Below are 15,922 nucleotides of genomic sequence, written 5' to 3' on the forward strand. Positions count from 1 at the left end.
GAGCCAAGAGTGAGGAGAGAATGAATACAGGTTGGAAATAACAAACGAAGATAAGGCAAAACAGGGACACAGGGAACAAGCAGATGGGAGTGTGCTATTAAAAAGTACCCTCTCACAGATCTTGGGACTGAACCCAAGGTTGTCCCTCCTCTGTCACTGAAATGCAATGGTGAGGAGTCTCAGTAACAGTGCGCAGAGTAGGATCTGAAAGACTGTGTGGTGAACAAAGCGTTGGCCGTGCTTTCAGAAAACAAACAAACAAACAGAAAACATAACACTGAATGGCTTCTAGTTAATTCAGCAAAGGGATCTGTAGAAAAAGTTGTATATGGATTTACAGTGCAAAACTGTTTCATAATACATAAGTATATATGAGAGAGAATGGAGAAAATAGATTTCACAGGTGAGCTGGTTGCTGCTAAGATAATGACTGCTTGCTTTTTAACCTCAAAAATTTGGTTTAAGTTAGCATTATTTACTCGATATACATTTTCCCTAATGAATAATTTAGAGAACTGGGAACTCCTTCAACATAGCTTCTGCTGTTTCGGAAGTGTTACAGGCACCATTGGGAAAAGCAATGGGCTTATCAGGAGATAAAAGAAGGAAGGGAATGAGCTCCCTCTGAGCTTCTCCACATCGGCCTCTGGAGCTGTGCTACAGGCACCAGGAGCAGAGCAGAAATGGTCTCCAGCCTTCACAGCCGTTAGCATGTGCTGAGCTCAATGCTTGTGAATAAGCCTATTGTGTCCACCCACCTCAGACTGTCTACGGGATCAAGGCCTAAACAGGAGACAGATAGCCAAAGAATGAGGAGGAGGTGTGAGCAACCGTGTTTCAGATGTGGATATATATTTTTATTTTTAGGCCTGTGATTGTGTCTGTCTTTCTTGCAGATCTGTCCTTTGTTTAAAAAATCTCTTTCTTTGTGTGGGAAGAGCAGAAAAGCCTCCAGCTTTCAGGATACAAAATAAAACATCCCTGCCACTCGTCACACAACTTCATTTACCATTATCTGTGTCCCTGTGATATAATCCTAACCAGGAAACCTATAGCAATAGGGAAGATGCTCAGAGTGCCTGTTGTTGCTGTTGTGTTCCTTCGGTTGGTTGCCTTCCAGCTCAGCATTCTGGCTTTCTGTGTTCCAAAGAAATGAATACGTTTCTTTGGAAACGGCTGTAGGATGGATTTTTGATTGACTGTGTTGTCAGATGGATTATCAGAGTTGTGAGCTTTTTGGAATGGTAGACATGAATGTGTGAGAAGAAAAAAAAAAAATATTTTTTGTACTTAAAACATTTGAAAATGTTGCATCATGAAAAAAGCTAGATGGAATATTTACCAGGTTATTTAAGGGAAAAGTTTGTTTTTTGAAAGATGTCAACTAGTTTTGCTACTGGGAAAAAAAAAATAAAAATGATATGGGGAAATGCGACCAACAGGAGTATTAATACCTATGCAATGTAGGATAGTTTCTGTGGAGACACAATTGTTATTTTAAATAGCAGTTTTGAAGCTGTAGCTGCTCTGAATTCAGGGCAGAAAACAGCTTTTAGCCTGACCCGCACTCACTCCCATTTGTTACAGCTCTTATGTGTGCAGATCTCTGTGTGATTCCCATCTGCAGTTCTGAGGTTGTCTTCTGTCTGTCAGGGCTGGGTGGTGGCTGCTGCCCCCACGCTCCTGGTGGCTCTGCGGTGCAGGAAGACATTGACCCACACCTTGCTGCAGGAGCTCAGCCCTGTAGTCACCTTGCTGGGAGGTGGGCACGGATCACATGTTGTTGTACACTTCTTGACTGGCTGCAGAGCAATCAGAAAAGACAGCGTTTCTGCAGCAGTGCTGACTAATAAGGAAGCTTGTTGGACTGAGGGTGTTTCTGTTGTTGCATTGTGGTGCATGGGCCTGGGAGAGAAAATGGATTTTTTACAGGTGCACATATGGGACAAGACCAGCAGAACAAGCAGAGCAATGCAGGGAGGTCCAGTGTGTGAAATTAACATGGAATTACTGACACTGAGTTAAAACATCCTATTTGTTGACATGGGAAATAACACAAACTTAATTTCCAATTGGATTGAGCTGGTGTCTTTAGCAGGAGGTGGCCCTGCTCCATGCAAGTGAAAGCAGCCATCAACCAGGCCTGCTCTGCTGCAACAATGGGAAAGGCCTCCAAAAGCTCCCTTGGAGTCTGGCCCTGCTAGCTGTGAAAACTACTCTGAGGAAGAGGGGAAAGGAAAAGGCTTCAGGTTTCCCAGGTATTTCAGCAATGTGGTGGTGTGTGGGGGTCTGTGAAACATGGCTGGGACAGAAAACTGGTATCGGATGCTGAAGGCAGTGGTCACAGCGTTGGTGGCAGCCACTCGGCATTTGGCTTTCTGCTATGGAGAAATGTGATGGGGTAGGGACAAACACAGACACAACTTGGATGCCAATATGTACAGAAGCGCAGTGCATGGACATCTTACATACACTGTCCATACTTTATGCTAGTCTTCATCACGCTCTGTTATTAAGCTGTGATTAGTTTTGTCACGTGCCACCCCTTCAGTTCTGACAGCACTAACAGCTGTGGCAGCATCTACCTACAGCCAGGCAGCCTCGTGGGAGGACAGGGTGGAAAACAGGGTCTTCCCGTATAACCCTTTTTCTTTCACAGTAGCTCAGCCCAGAGAGGTGACAGCACGCTGCGCCCATTCGCGCTTTGCCCGACCACCCCGAGCTCCCCGTCGAGGGGAGGGGGCCGCTCCCGGAGCGACGCTCCTGGCACAGCCCGGGGAAAGGGACGAGCTCTGGATTTCCACCCCTGCGACAGGGGAAAGGCGACTGGGAAGCGGTCTGTGTGGGCTCGGGCGGGCGGAAGAGGCGCAGGCAGTGGTTCGCGGCAGCCCTTTCAAAAGCCCGTGCTAAATGTGACACCCCGGCGGCGTGGGAGCAGCAGGAACTCCCCGCAACCCCCCCACCGCTGACCCCGCTGTTTTCCATGGAAACTCGTAAAAAGGAGGAGGAGGAGTAGAGTTTGCTACGCAAAAGTCTCACCTTGGTCTGAAACCGTTTCAGACGGTTCTGCAGGACCGGAGCTGCCCGTCTCGGGGGAGGGGAGCAGGCAAGGAGCTCTTCAGTTACCTATATATATACACACACACACATTTTCTTTTTTCCTTTCGCTCGATCTTATTTTATTCCAGCAGCAGCAGTGTATCTCCACCCTCCGCCCTCCCCCTCGCTCCCTCCCTCGCTCCCTCCCTCCCCAGGTTGATCGGCTGAAGGCGGCTTTGCGCGCTGATCCCTCCTCGGGCTTTAAAGCGGCGCCGGCCCCGCACGGCTCGGAGCGCTCAGCGGGACGGTGCGGAGCTGCGCGGAAACTTCGCTCAGGAGAGAAACCTCCACCGCTTTCCCAGCGATCCACGTGAGGACAGGAAAGCCCGGCTGAGAGATCACAGATTAACTTTTTTTTTTTTCTTTTTTGCCTCGATTTTTTTTTCCCCCCTTCTGTTTGTTTGTTTGTTCTTACTTTCATTTTGGAGCCGGTTTTCAGCTGCTTGGCTGAACTTCTGCGGAGAAACGGACCTTTAAATCGCCTTTCTCTGTTTTAAGCAAACTATGGGCGCTTAAACTTTTCTTTCTCCCCCTCCCCCCCGCTCCCTCACCCCCCGCCCATGGGGCTCACGCTGCGGAGCCGCCTGCACGGGGAGCAGCACACCAGCACCGCGCTGCTTCCCCGTCCCCTCCATCGCAGCTGATCCCTCTCCTCCTCCTCTATCACCCCTTCTCTCTGTCCTCGGGCTTTTTGGCTGCCGGGAGCCGAGCCGCGCGTTGTTTGATTTGATCTGGCTTCTTTTGTTGTTGTCTAAATGCCGCGCACCGCTTATCTAGGGAGAGAGCTCTCCGGAGATAGGGGCGGCCGGTGAATGCGCGTGTTGCTGTAGGACTATCGGAGGAGCGGATCGGCAGCAGCCCGGATCCTGACCCTGACTGTATGAATAAGTAAGCAGGATGCTGACGATGTGCGTTAGTTGCCTGTAAGGTTGTCGTAAGTTAAAGGGGGACGGAGAAGGGGGGGGGTAGACCAGAGACAGAGCGCAGAGTAGGAGCGCGGCGGGGGAGGCCCTGACACTTGGCTCTGCCGCCTCCCATCGCTCAGGCTGCGCGTTTTGCTGGAGCAGACCCCCCACCCCCGCTCCCTTTTTCTTCCCGTCCGTCCTTCTTTCTTTTCTCTTTCCCTCTCCCCGCGGCAGTTCGCTGATGTACAGCCCGGATTCATCTTCCGGCAGCAGCAGCGGCGGCGGCAACAGCGGGACCGGGGGCGGCGGCGCGGCGGGGCGCGGGCCGGGTGCGGAGCGGGGCGCGGGCAGCGGCCGCCGCCGGGGCGGGAAGTTTGCCCGAGCTGCACCGAAGGCGGAGGGACGACCCGAGAGCCGGCACCTCCCGGCCTGAGCCCACCCCCGCACCCAGCCACCCACACGCCCGGCGGGGTGCGGGCAGGAGGGGCGGCGGAGCTCATGCTGCCTGGGGCTACCTAAGGAGCAGCGGTTCTAGGTGCTGAAGGAAACAAACAAACAAGCAAACAAAGCCCCAGCCAACTCCAAACTTGCGGTTCCTCCATCCCTTATCCTCCTTTCTCAAGCCGGCGGAGCCGCCCGCCTAAACTCCGCTGCGCTCCGCGCACCGCCTCTCCGCCCGAGGGAGGATGAAAATGCTCTGCTGGCGGCTGGCGCTGTGGCTGGCCGCCTGGGCTGTCTGTGGGAAGCCGTCCTCCTGCTCTGCCCTCGATTATGACTACACTTACGATTTCACTGAAGAGGATAAAGCCGAGGCGATAGATTATAAGGATCCCTGCAAAGCCGGTAAGTGACTTCTCCGCCCGGCGCGGCTCCCCACCCCCTCCCCAGATGGTGACTTTGTCCCGGCTTCACTCCGCCGGCCGCCGAGGGGCCTCACCTGCTCCTCCCCGGGGAGCGGGCGGGCCGGGACCTGCGTTGCCGGCCGGGTACGCGGAAGTTGCGCGAGGAGCTTCGCGGTGCTCGGAGGCTCGCGGTCGCCGCACCGCACCGAGCGCAGCCGTGCCCCGCGGGCGGCACCGAAGCACGGCAGCAGCTCCGCCCGGTGCCGCCCCCGCGGCCCCTTCTCGTTCTCCCGCACCGCAACCTGTCGGCCCCAGCCCGGCGCTCGGCTCCTGGGGGCGGGCACGGGGCGGGCTCTGGGCGCCGGCTGCTCCGTGATGAGTATTGACATCGGGGTCGGGCGGGGCGCGGGGGCTCCGGGTGCGGGGTGTGCAGCCCCGTTCGTGCGCGCCGCTGTCCGGTGGGAGCGTGAGCCACTCGTGTCCGAGCGGCACGGGGAGAGTGAAGGGCGCATCCCAGGGAGTCCTGTGATGAACGGGTGTTGGTTTAAGGCGTCAGCTTCCATATGCCAGGTACGGAGGTTGGCCCGTGCGCTCTCCGCAGCCTTCTCGCTGACCTTAGGAGCCGCTTCGCTTCAGCACGCGACTGTCTCTCATCCATTCAACGCGGTGGTCGTCCGCTCCCGACAGCTCTATTGTTAAATAAGCGCCACAGTTTTCCAGCAATCGCCTTTGCATTAATTAGTTACTTTGTATGCTGAAGACTGGTTCAGTCAAAGGTTGTGTGCGCCGTGTCTGTGTGGTTTTGTTTAATTTATTGAGGAGAATGTGGTGAACGTATATGCCAACTATGCAGACACTGTGTTTTCCTAATCACAAAAATAGTTTGTTCCGAAGTGTGAATTGTTAGGTCTTACGTGCCTGCAGCTGAGGAATGCCCCAGTTCAAAAGAACTAGAAGCGACTGCAAACAAAACGTTGTTTTTTTCCAATTAGCACTCACAAACAAGCGTAGCTGGTTATAATTAAGCTGAGATCTTTTTTTCTTTCCTGGTCCCTAGTTCTTTTGGAAGATTCATAGGCATCGTTTTATTTAATGAGAAGTGTATTCACTCTACCTGCAGGGGTGTTTTTTTTCATACTTCTTGCTGCATGGTGGAAGTAATTAGAAACTGCAGTATGCGACAGTGTTTTATGCTTATGCATGAGAGAAAGATGATGATAAGAATCTGTGGAGTACAATTAGTGTTGCCAATTCCCTGCCATCACTGTTTTGTTTAGAGTAAAAGGCATATGTTTGGAAAGTTTTGCCCATCTAAGTATTTCATGGAAGTGCTTGCTGCTGCTTCGTGATGTGCTTGAATGTTACTGTGATGAGAGACAGTTGGGTGCACCAAGAGTTAGCTGGATACCATTCCCGTGGGTCTTAAAAGCAATTGCTGTGATAATCTGTATTTAGTGAATAGCCCCCTCAAAGATATATATGTTTTTAGTATATGGTAGTTCTTCAGGAATGACAATGTACATCGCTTACTGCTACATGTTACATTTGTGCCATTGGACCAATCATTTTAATAAAGATGACAAAGTTTATCAATAAAACCAATTCTTCAAGAGTATTTCCTAATGACTTTTCCTGCAAGATCTTCCTTGGAGGCTGCATTAGCCCTAGTCTGTGAATTCCCGATTCCTGCAATCCCCATCAAAGACGATGAGAGCAGTGGACACTCAGCCTCTGTTAGGAGCATACAGAGTTGTATCTTCTGTCTCAGCCAGGTCTGATCTGATCCTCTGGGATGGGTGCAGGGCTGCCGGAAGTCATTTACATTACTCTTTTTCAACTAGTCAGGCTGACAACAGCGAGGCCTCAGCTAGAAGTAAAGTTCAGCAACTTGGCACAAGGGGAGAAACACCCAAACTCAGTTAGGATTTTACAAAGTAATTTAAAAACTCCAGAGAGCCTCATGTACATTTTACAGACCTGCCAGAATAATCTGACATACCATAATTTGTAAGTAAATAAGTTCCTTTGAAACCAGCCACAACTGAGGCCCCCAAATACGCTGATGCAAGTTGAATTTGCCTTTATTTTAGAAGTGATTTGCATTCTGATTTTCTCCGCTCAGTGGCATTTACTGCTTAGTTCTTATTCCTTGAACCACATGAGTTAATGTTCCTGATTCTGCAGCATCAAGAACAGCACAAAGGGCCTCAGGTATACATCAGCTATAATTCTATATAGATATAGATGTTGTCCCAACTCTCTCGGATCAGGCTTCTTTTGTTAGGCTCCTCTTTTCTCTGTTTTTCCCTTTTGTGGAAGAGCTGGACAAACTTACCAGAAATGGAAAGTGACAGTCTCTAACATGTTATTTATAAATATGTTTTGTAATTGTTTTTCAGTATTCAGTGTGTTTCTTAACGCTTAATGGAAAAGGGCTCATTCTGGCTAGCCTGCTTAGAGTCATACTGCTCTTTGGACGTTAAATCCCCAGAAGCAGAGTGTAATGCAGAATGCTATAGAGGCGTACGTTATCTTACTATATTTCCAGCTTGATGAAAACTGAAATCCTTAGATAGCAGGGGTCTGATAGATGCACAGTAGGGTTAAGAGTTCTTGTGTTTTGTTTTTTTTTTTCTGGAACTGATGTTCTCAGCTGCATTAAAAAAAATCCCAAACAGCAGCTGTTTTGCAATAAACCCACGCTTGAGTGTCAGCAGTGAAGCCAGCACCTTGAGAGCCCTGGGAGCAAGGGGCTGAAGAAGAGGTGCTTGGGGAAGTACTGTTGTGGTGCTGCTTAGGAGAACTGTAGGTAAGGAAGCTGTTGACACCGAGGAGATTAACTTGATGAGTTGTGTGGTTTCCTGTGTGTTTTTCTGCAGTCTTTAACCTAGGGATGAATTCTGGGTCATGCTGCTTCTCCTTCTAACAAGTCTCCTGGCATTCTCTAACAGCGGGATGTGATGTAATGTGGTTTCTGTGCCTCTGATGTCTCAGATATTTCCCTGTGTCTCTCTGCAGGATATTGCCCTCAGTGTTTACCATTGTGAAGTTCAAGTGTAAGGCATTCTTAGTTTATCTTCCAAGATCTAATTTGCTGGAAGATGTGAAACTGGGAATGCCATGCTCATCCCAGTGTCAGGCTTTAAAGAGTATATTAGCAATATAGATCATGTATATATACAGCAAGTACAACTACAAAGATTAAAATGTTTAGTTAGATTTAAATGGGCAGCGTCAAGCATCTCAAATTGCAGCATCACCTATGTTTATCTCTGGATTTTACTTTTTCTGCCCTTACCGCAGCCTATAATGTATTAAGAATATTGATTGAGAAATGTACAGAGATGGGTAGGAAAAGGATTTCCCATCCTGTAACACTCGCTGATAGCCTGCCCTTAGTTGGTAGTAAAGCTTTTAGAATGCCTTTGTTTTGCTTCTTTAAAAAAGAAAACAACAGAGAATGGCTGAGTGATATTCTGGTGTGATCATCCAATTAAAATACCTTTGTTGATTTGTGAAAAATTAGGAAACAAGGCTTCGCTTTGGTGTATATCTGCATCTGTTACTCCTTTAACATTTCTTCCTGGAGATATTTCACTTTGGAAGAAGTTAGAAGGGTTTGAGGTATTTTGGATGGTGTTTTAATATTGAGGTGCATGTTTTCAGCTGTAAGTATACTAATATGTAGTCTGGTAATGCAAAGTTTCTTGAAACCTCTTGTTATATGCTTGAATCTGCTGCGTCATTTATATAGTGGAGATCTTTCATTTATTATTCTTCTTTCACTCATGCAATAAATTCAGCATGATATCTTGAGCAGTTCATACTAATATAGAGGTTGTACCTCCAATGTCAGCTGCCAAACTGACAGAACTGTGGTTGTTCATGTGGCAAACATACAGTGTAGACAGCTGAAACAGTTTTTAAAATGGTCTGTCCCAAATGGCCTCCATCCTGCTGTGAATTCACTTACAGGTTAAATCAGACTACTGAAAAAGTTAGGTTTTAAGTCATATTCAATTTTTTGAGTTCTATGTCATTACTTTCTCCGTGATGCTCTTTAATGTGGTATCTCAATATCTTATAAAAAGTTCGCATGAACATGAAGTTCCCCACTTTACTGAAAAGATTATTTCAATAGTGAAACTCTGGGAAGACTATAGTAAACACGTTTGACTTGCTAACTTTGTGAATATCCTTCCATGCCAAGAGCTCAATTTCATGTCCAGACCACTTTCCATAGGGATCTGTTTCTGAATATATTTCCGGTGTGTCAAACCAAGTGACCTGCAAGGAGTGGTATTACACCACTGCAAAACAAGGCTAATTGACAAACCTAACTGAGCCTCAAATGAGGTCCCCCAGGCAAGCTCAGAAACATTCACCACACCTGGATGTCTGCCTTATGTCATTCTTATTGCCCCTCTGGAAAACAGAGTTGATAGGCTTATGACATAATTCCATTCACTTCTTTTTGGAGAGAAACGGTTGCATCTGTAGTGCATGGTATTGACAGAAGGGCTGTAAAAGTGGAAGAGTCAACTTCTGGCTCTTGCAGGCACAGATGACTTTGAGGAGGAAAACAGACTTTTTTTTTCTTTGTCTTTTTTTTTTCTCCTGGATGCATTACAGTACTCTAAATTTTATAACAGTGAATAAACTAAACAAGGGGAGAAATCTCTCTTCTTTGTTTACATAATGTGTGTTTATCCTTAAACTCAGCTAGGTTTTTATAGTCTAGCTGTAGATTCATGAAGAGTAGATTTATGGTATGCTGAAAAAAGTTGTTACACAACATTTATTTTTTTTTTAACTTTTTTTTTTTTTTTTTTAACTGAAGGAAAGATATCTAAGTGTATACCAGAGCAAATGTAAGCTTTGGGCTTTCAAAACTTTTGGAAGGATGGGCAGCATTTCATAGCATTTGTCAAGCTTTTCTCTGCATCCTTAGAGCCATCTATTGTACTTCATTCTTGTGCTAGAATCATTTGCGTTGGAAGGGACTTCAGACTACCCTGCAATGAACAGGGACACCTGTTCATCTAGATATGTATCTCAGAGCCCCTCCTGTCTGACACTAAATGTTTCCAGGGATGGGGATTCCACCACCTCTCCAGGCAGCCTGATCCAGTGCTTTGCCATCCTTATTGTAAAAATCTTCTTCCTTATATCCGATCTAAATCTCCCCTCCTTTGGTTGGAAAGCATTTCCCCTTATCCTATCACAAAAGACCCTGCCAAAGAGTCCCCTTATTTCTTATACCCCCCCTTTAGATATTGAAAGGCCACAGTAAGGTCTCCTCAGAGCTTTCTCCAGGCAGAACAGCCCCAACTCTCTCAGCCTATCCTTGTAGGGAAGATGTGCCGCCCCTTGGATCATTTTTTTGACCCTCCTCTGGATATGCTCCAATAGGTCCATATCTCTCCTCCACTGGGGATTCCACATCTGGAACTCTGGGTGTGGCCTCATTTGTGCAGATTAGAGGGACAGGATCACACTCCTTGACCTGCTGGCTATGCTTCTTTTGCTGCAGCCCAGGATATGGTTAGTTTTCTGGGCTGTGATGTCAGCATTGCTGCCTCATGTTCAACTTACCATCCACGGGTACTCTAATGTCCTTTTTGGCAGGGCTATTATCAGTCCTTTTGTCTTGCATTGATTTTTGAGGTTGCCACAACTCATGTTCAAGACCTTGCACTTGAATTTGTTGAATCTCATGAGATTCACCTGGGCCCACTGTTTGAGCCTGTCTGGGTCTCTGGACAGTATCCCATCCCTCAGGCATGTTGACTGTACCCCACAGCTTGGGGTACAGTCTGCAAACCTAGTGAAGGCAAACATTCAATCTCATTGTCAATGTCATTGATGAAGATATTAAAGAGCATCGGTTCCAGAACTGACCCCTGAAGGAGACCACGTATTGTAGATCTCCATCTGAACATTGAACCACTGAACACCACTCTCTGGGTATGATCTTGCAACCAATTCTTTGTCCATAGATCAATCTATCCATCAAATCCATATATTTCCAATTTGGAGAGAAGGATGTTTTGAGGGACTGTATCAAAGGCCTCACTGAGGTCCAGATAGATGACATCAGTGATTCTCATGCAGTTATGCCATCATAGAAGGTCACTAGATTGGCTGAGCATGACTTCCCCATGGTGGAGCCATACTGGTATCTTGATCAGCTCCAAGTCTTCCATGTGCCTTAGCATTGCTTCCAGGAGTATCTTTTCCAAGATCTTCCCCAGCAGATGTGGCACTAACAAGTTGGCTGCTTCTTGGGTCATCCTTCTTATCCTTCTTGAAAATGGATGCCTTTTTTCTGGTGACTAGGGGCTTCACCTTATTGTCATGACTTTTCAAGTATCACCAAAAGTGCACTGGTGACTACATCAGCCGATTCCCTCAGGACTCTGGGATGCATCTTATACTGGACTCATAGACTTATTGTTGTTCATGTTCCTTAGGCAGTTGCAAATCTGGTCTTCACTTACAGCAAGAGGGCCATTGCTCCACTAGTCTCCGCCTTCCAAACTGCCCTCTTCAGGGACATGTGAAGAGCAGTTGCCAGTGAAGAGTGATCAAAAAAGGTTGTTGAGTACCTCAGCCTTCTCCTTGTCCATTGTTACTAGCTTGAGTGTATTGGTCACTAGGAGTGGGGTTACACCTTCCTGGTCTTTCCTTTTCTGCTTGATGTACCTATGCAAGCCCTTCTTGTTCTTCTTTGTGTCCTTTGCCAAGTTGGGTTGCAGCTGGGCCTTGGTCTTCCTGACCCCAACCCTGCGCAGCATCCCTATAATCCTCTGTCCCAGCTTTCACTATCTGTGCATTTTCTTCTTGCTTTCTAGTATGACCAGCAGGTCCCAGTTGGTCTGTCTCTTGCCTTCCTTTCCTGACTTCTTCCACTTGGAGTTGGAGAGGTCTTGTGCCCTAGGGAAAGCTTCCTTAAAGATCTGCAAGCTCTGTTTGCTGCCTTGTCCTTTATGGTTTCCCACAGGGTTTTGTTGACTAACTCTGAAGAGCTGGAAATTGGCTTTCCAGTATTGTATTTCCCCTGGCAGGGCTGTGTGTTACTGTAGTACAGTCTATTTCTCCCACCCATGATTGCAAACAGCCTCTGTCTTCCTCCCTACTACATCCTGTCAGAGTTGCAGTCATGGAAGTGTGACTAGAAAAACCTTTGTGTATTTTTAGTTATATCTTCCTACGACATTTTTCTTTGCTAAGAAAATGCCAACTGTTGATTTGTTGATGTGTTTTAATGGCTGTTCACTCTTCATATCTGCTGCTTATCTTTTACTTTTTTCAACCTCTTTCATTGTTCCTATGACAAATTTCCTTGCTTTTGGATTCCCCTTTACTGAATGTGCTTCCTTGCTTTTTCCTGCACTGCCTGTCCAGTAGGATTCTCTTTATGTACCCTTGTATGGGAAACTGTTGATCACAGCCTGAATCTCTGATTAAACCATCTGAGGCGAGCAATGAGTCAACTGCAGGAGCACAGGTGAAGGTAATTCAGCTGTGCTCCCAGAAGGGGTGGAGCTTCACTCCACCTCTCCTAGATCTCATTTAAGGGCTGACCACCACTAAGGCGGGCTCTCTTTCTGGAGATTACTCCTGTGTGGAGTTTTGCAGCAAGCCTTAACATAGGTGAGCATTTATCTTTACAGCGAGCCTCAACATTGGTGAGCACTCATCATTTATTCTCTCTCTATTTCATAATCTCTGTTTATCCATCATAATTGTACATCTGTGACTGTACAGCCCTTAATTTATTCTTGTCTGGCTTGCAGGTAGCAATTATTTCCTTTATGTGTAGCTTTCTGTAAGATTATCCTCTGGTATTCTGATGGTTCTGTAGCAAAGCAACTGGACAGCCAAGTCTTTAGCTAGAAACGAGAAGGGTGGATGGGTCAAGTGTTGTCAGATGCCTAAAACTGGAAGTGTACTAAGTGGACTGTCAGTGATCTGTTAAATGGTGCATGTTGAATTCTGATATATCCACTTGTGCGGAACAGAAACAGAAGGTTCAGGTATAACTTCTCTGCTTAAATAGTATGATCTGATGTGAAGACAATCCTCCCCAAACAATAGGAGAACTAAAAGTACTTGAAATTTTAAGCTTGTATAATAATAATAATAATAATAATAATAATACATCGGAAGAGACTGAGCTGGGGACTGTGAAGGTGAAGGCTGTGCCATGGACATATACAGATAGCCTATGGTGTAGCCCTGAGAAAGTTGGAATGGATGGTTGATGTAGCAGGCTGCTTCAGAGGCAATTCTTACTCGTACCAGTTGCCTGCGTTGTGGTCTATGTGTGAGTATTTGGTGTGGCTATAAACCTGCGAGCATCGTGTCTGAGAATTTTTGAGTGTGGATAGCTCTTACAGAGCAATAATACTCCAGAATGTAAGTTTGTGGTTTCTCTTTTAATATTTAAAAACAGATATAAGCAAGAAGCCCAAAATACCCCCAAATTATTTCTTTTTTTTTTTTTTCTTTCTTTTTTTTTTTTTTTTCTAGAATAGCTCCTTATTTTTTATTTTTTACTTCTGCCTAGGGATATGTAGAATGTGATGTGTAATGGGATGCATAGTGTGTATATAGCTAGCTTTCATGTTTTAGTGTTTAGGAAGAGAAATAATTGACTGGAAAACTATTTGGAGGTTTTATTAATTCATTTTCACAATTATAGACAACGACAGAACAATATGCCTGGTCTGAGATATAGTTTTAGTCATTTAAAATGTATGAACATTCTTAGCAACAGTTTCTGTTATGTGAAACATAACAGATTGTAACTTTGCTTAAATTTTGTGTAAATTAGGTAGCAAATTAAATTTTAGAACAGAATTGCAAAATAGAGTTCAGCTGTGTTAGGACTGTCCCTATCAGTCTAGTGGCACATTTAGTGGGTCAGATGTTCAGAGGTTTCTAGGTTTGTATTCTTATGTACCACTGACCAAATATCAGATGTGTAGCAGCACTGTAAGGATTAGTAGCCTTGTAACTCAGCAAAATCACATCAGAGCACACACATGGAAAGGTATTGATTGCAAATTTATTTTCTGTGCAGTGAGATTTGAGTCTAGAAATAATCTGTTTTGGTCAATTTCAGTCATTTTCCTGCAGAAGTGGAGTGGTAAAGATAGATGGCTGCATTTAAAAGGTACCAGTGCTTCTTCAACCACATGGTGTTCCATGGCTACTTTGAGCTCTATAGTGTAGCTTAAATATCTCATCTTAGAAGTGCAGTAGCACGGACGGTGGCTGAGAGGAATATATCAAAATAGCTGTGCGTATGTGTTTTGTTATGCTCCTGCTGGTTGCAGTAGTTAAATGTATTCCTAGTAATAACACTAATTGCTATCAAATAAAAGTAAGCCCATTTTATTGGTGTCTGACATTGTAACAGATGCTTGTTAGATACCATCCTACTGTCATAGGTGTTATTTCACTGAAGATCTTCAACGTTTTTCCTCTTTCCCCAGTAATGAAGAAAGGACTTTGAAAAGGGCATAGCAATTCTGGAAATACTGGCCAAGTTACAAAACTTTTCTGTGTATCCAGATGATGAACTCAGACATAAAGAAAATAATTTCCAATGGTTCTTAAAAAGATTCATTTAAACAGTTTATTGCTCAGCCAATTACATTTGCTTTTGGGGAGAGTAGTTTTAGAACAACTCAGCGGGTGTGAGAACACGATGATGAACTGCCCAATTTCTCCATCTGGTAAAATGTCCTTAAAACAAATTTGCATACATTTTCATTTTTTACTTGAACTTGCATTTCTCCTTATTTGACACTTCTCTTATGATTGTGCTCTTACCTCAGTTTGATTTGCAGGTGGGTTAAACTTCATTCCTTGACAGCTGTTTTCATACTTAGAAGTGTGTGCATGAAGTGGTCAATTGATAAATTAGGTCTTTTGTGTTCAGGCAATCTGCTTAACCCCTTTTTAACTAAGAGTATGTTTATGTGCAAAGTTGCCACGTTACCCATCTTTTAGTGATCTTCAGTACTGGAACCTTTATCCATATGCCAACACTTTAGTCATCATAGAGAAAGACTTAGCAGCTTTTAACTGTGCTGTTGTACAAAACTATTGATTTAGAACTAAATTCTGGAACCTGTATTCTGTTGTTATTGATATAGCATAAAGCATTAGGTTCTGAAAACTATTATGGATTAATCTTTTGTGCATGGAAAGGAATTATTGAAACACGCCAGCCAATGTACTCCCAGACAAAGAATAAGAATTTAAAATAGCTAAAGAATCAGGTTCATGCTGGTGTTTTATGCAGTGAAGGATAAGTTATTGGAAAAACTGATGAAAATGGAATAAAAGTTCAACTTGGTGAATGGAAAATTATGAAGAAGGGACATGATAAACCTTAAATTTAAAGGACTTATACAGGAAGAATTAAGATCTAACTTTGTGAAGTTCAGGACTGAGTCAAAGGAGTTGTTTGTTTGTTTTTTCCAACTTTTTTTGCGGTTTTTTTTTAGGTTGAAATCTGTTATAGGATGCTACTGAGGCAGTGTTCCGATATGGGATTTGACATTTACATAGACAGGAGGCGAATTCAAAGCTTTGATAACTGATAGTGATAACATTGTAAGCAGATATTATATCTCGGGCTTCAGAGTTTAAGCCAGCTTTTAGTATCTGGAAATCAGGATGAACTCAAGCGTGTGGCAAGTTTATCCTCATTTCCCCATCATATTCTTGTTCCTCTCTGAAGCAGCTGGTAGTGACTGCTGTCAAACAGGGCCTTGGATGTGATCCAGTGCTGCAGTTCCTTTGTTCCTAAGCCTTTCCCAAATGGTATTTCAGAAACTCAGGTCTTGTAGTATGCCTTGTGGATAAGTGAAATTTGGATCTTTTGGGAAGTGAATGAATTTCAAGTCATAATAATATGCCTCTGCAATAGTGTGTGTGTGTATATAGATAGATAGTATGCAGAGGCATCATAATATTTCATGAAGACAAATGTATGCAAGTGCAGAAAGCTACATTTATCTAATGTGTACAGATTATTTCTTTTGAAGTTCTCCATGT

At 44.9% G+C, this 15,922-nt stretch overlaps 2 protein-coding genes across 4 annotated transcripts in view; one reads left to right on the forward strand and one right to left on the reverse strand.

Annotated features, from left to right (window-relative positions):
• Window positions 1–1,926: 1,926 nt before the first annotated feature.
• LOC146761015 (uncharacterized) lies at window positions 1,927–5,518 on the reverse strand. The gene is made up of 3 exons (XM_085544827.1): window positions 4,942–5,518; window positions 3,515–3,554; window positions 1,927–3,429 (listed from the first exon to the last, which is right to left on the reverse strand). Exons 1-3 carry the CDS (start codon window positions 5,407–5,409, stop codon window positions 3,119–3,121), a joined length of 819 nt encoding a protein of 272 aa, XP_085400953.1. The 5' UTR covers window positions 5,410–5,518; the 3' UTR covers window positions 1,927–3,118.
• The window catches only part of TLL1 (tolloid like 1), a 133,149-nt gene continuing 120,573 nt past the window's right edge, over window positions 3,347–15,922 (forward strand). The window contains exon 1 of one of the 3 annotated variants that reach the window (XM_085544821.1): window positions 3,347–4,847. In XM_085544821.1, coding sequence (XP_085400947.1) covers window positions 4,691–4,847 — 157 coding nt within the window. In that variant the 5' untranslated portion in view covers window positions 3,347–4,690. The remainder of the gene's footprint in view (window positions 4,848–15,922) is intronic. The other 2 variants (XM_085544825.1, XM_085544822.1) reach the window with 2 other exon arrangements.

Source organism: Coturnix japonica, chromosome 4 (genome assembly GCF_054131305.1).
Source record: "Coturnix japonica strain WE chromosome 4, WE-NBRP24, whole genome shotgun sequence".
In the NCBI taxonomy this organism is placed as follows: domain Eukaryota; kingdom Metazoa; phylum Chordata; class Aves; order Galliformes; family Phasianidae; genus Coturnix; species Coturnix japonica.

Bases quoted from the DNA above. Each gene is read 5' to 3' on its own strand.
- LOC146761015 (XM_085544827.1), bottom strand. From the start codon at position 5,409: ATGGAAGCTGACGCCTTAAACCAACACCCGTTCATCACAGGACTCCCT. The intron at 3,555-4,941 runs GTGAGGCCCCTC...GTTTCTCCGCAG, and splicing joins CGCTCCCCGGGGAGGAGCAG to AAGTTCAGCCAAGCAGCTGA. The intron at 3,430-3,514 runs GTAAGAACAAAC...GTGATCTCTCAG, and splicing joins AAACCGGCTCCAAAATGAAA to CCGGGCTTTCCTGTCCTCAC.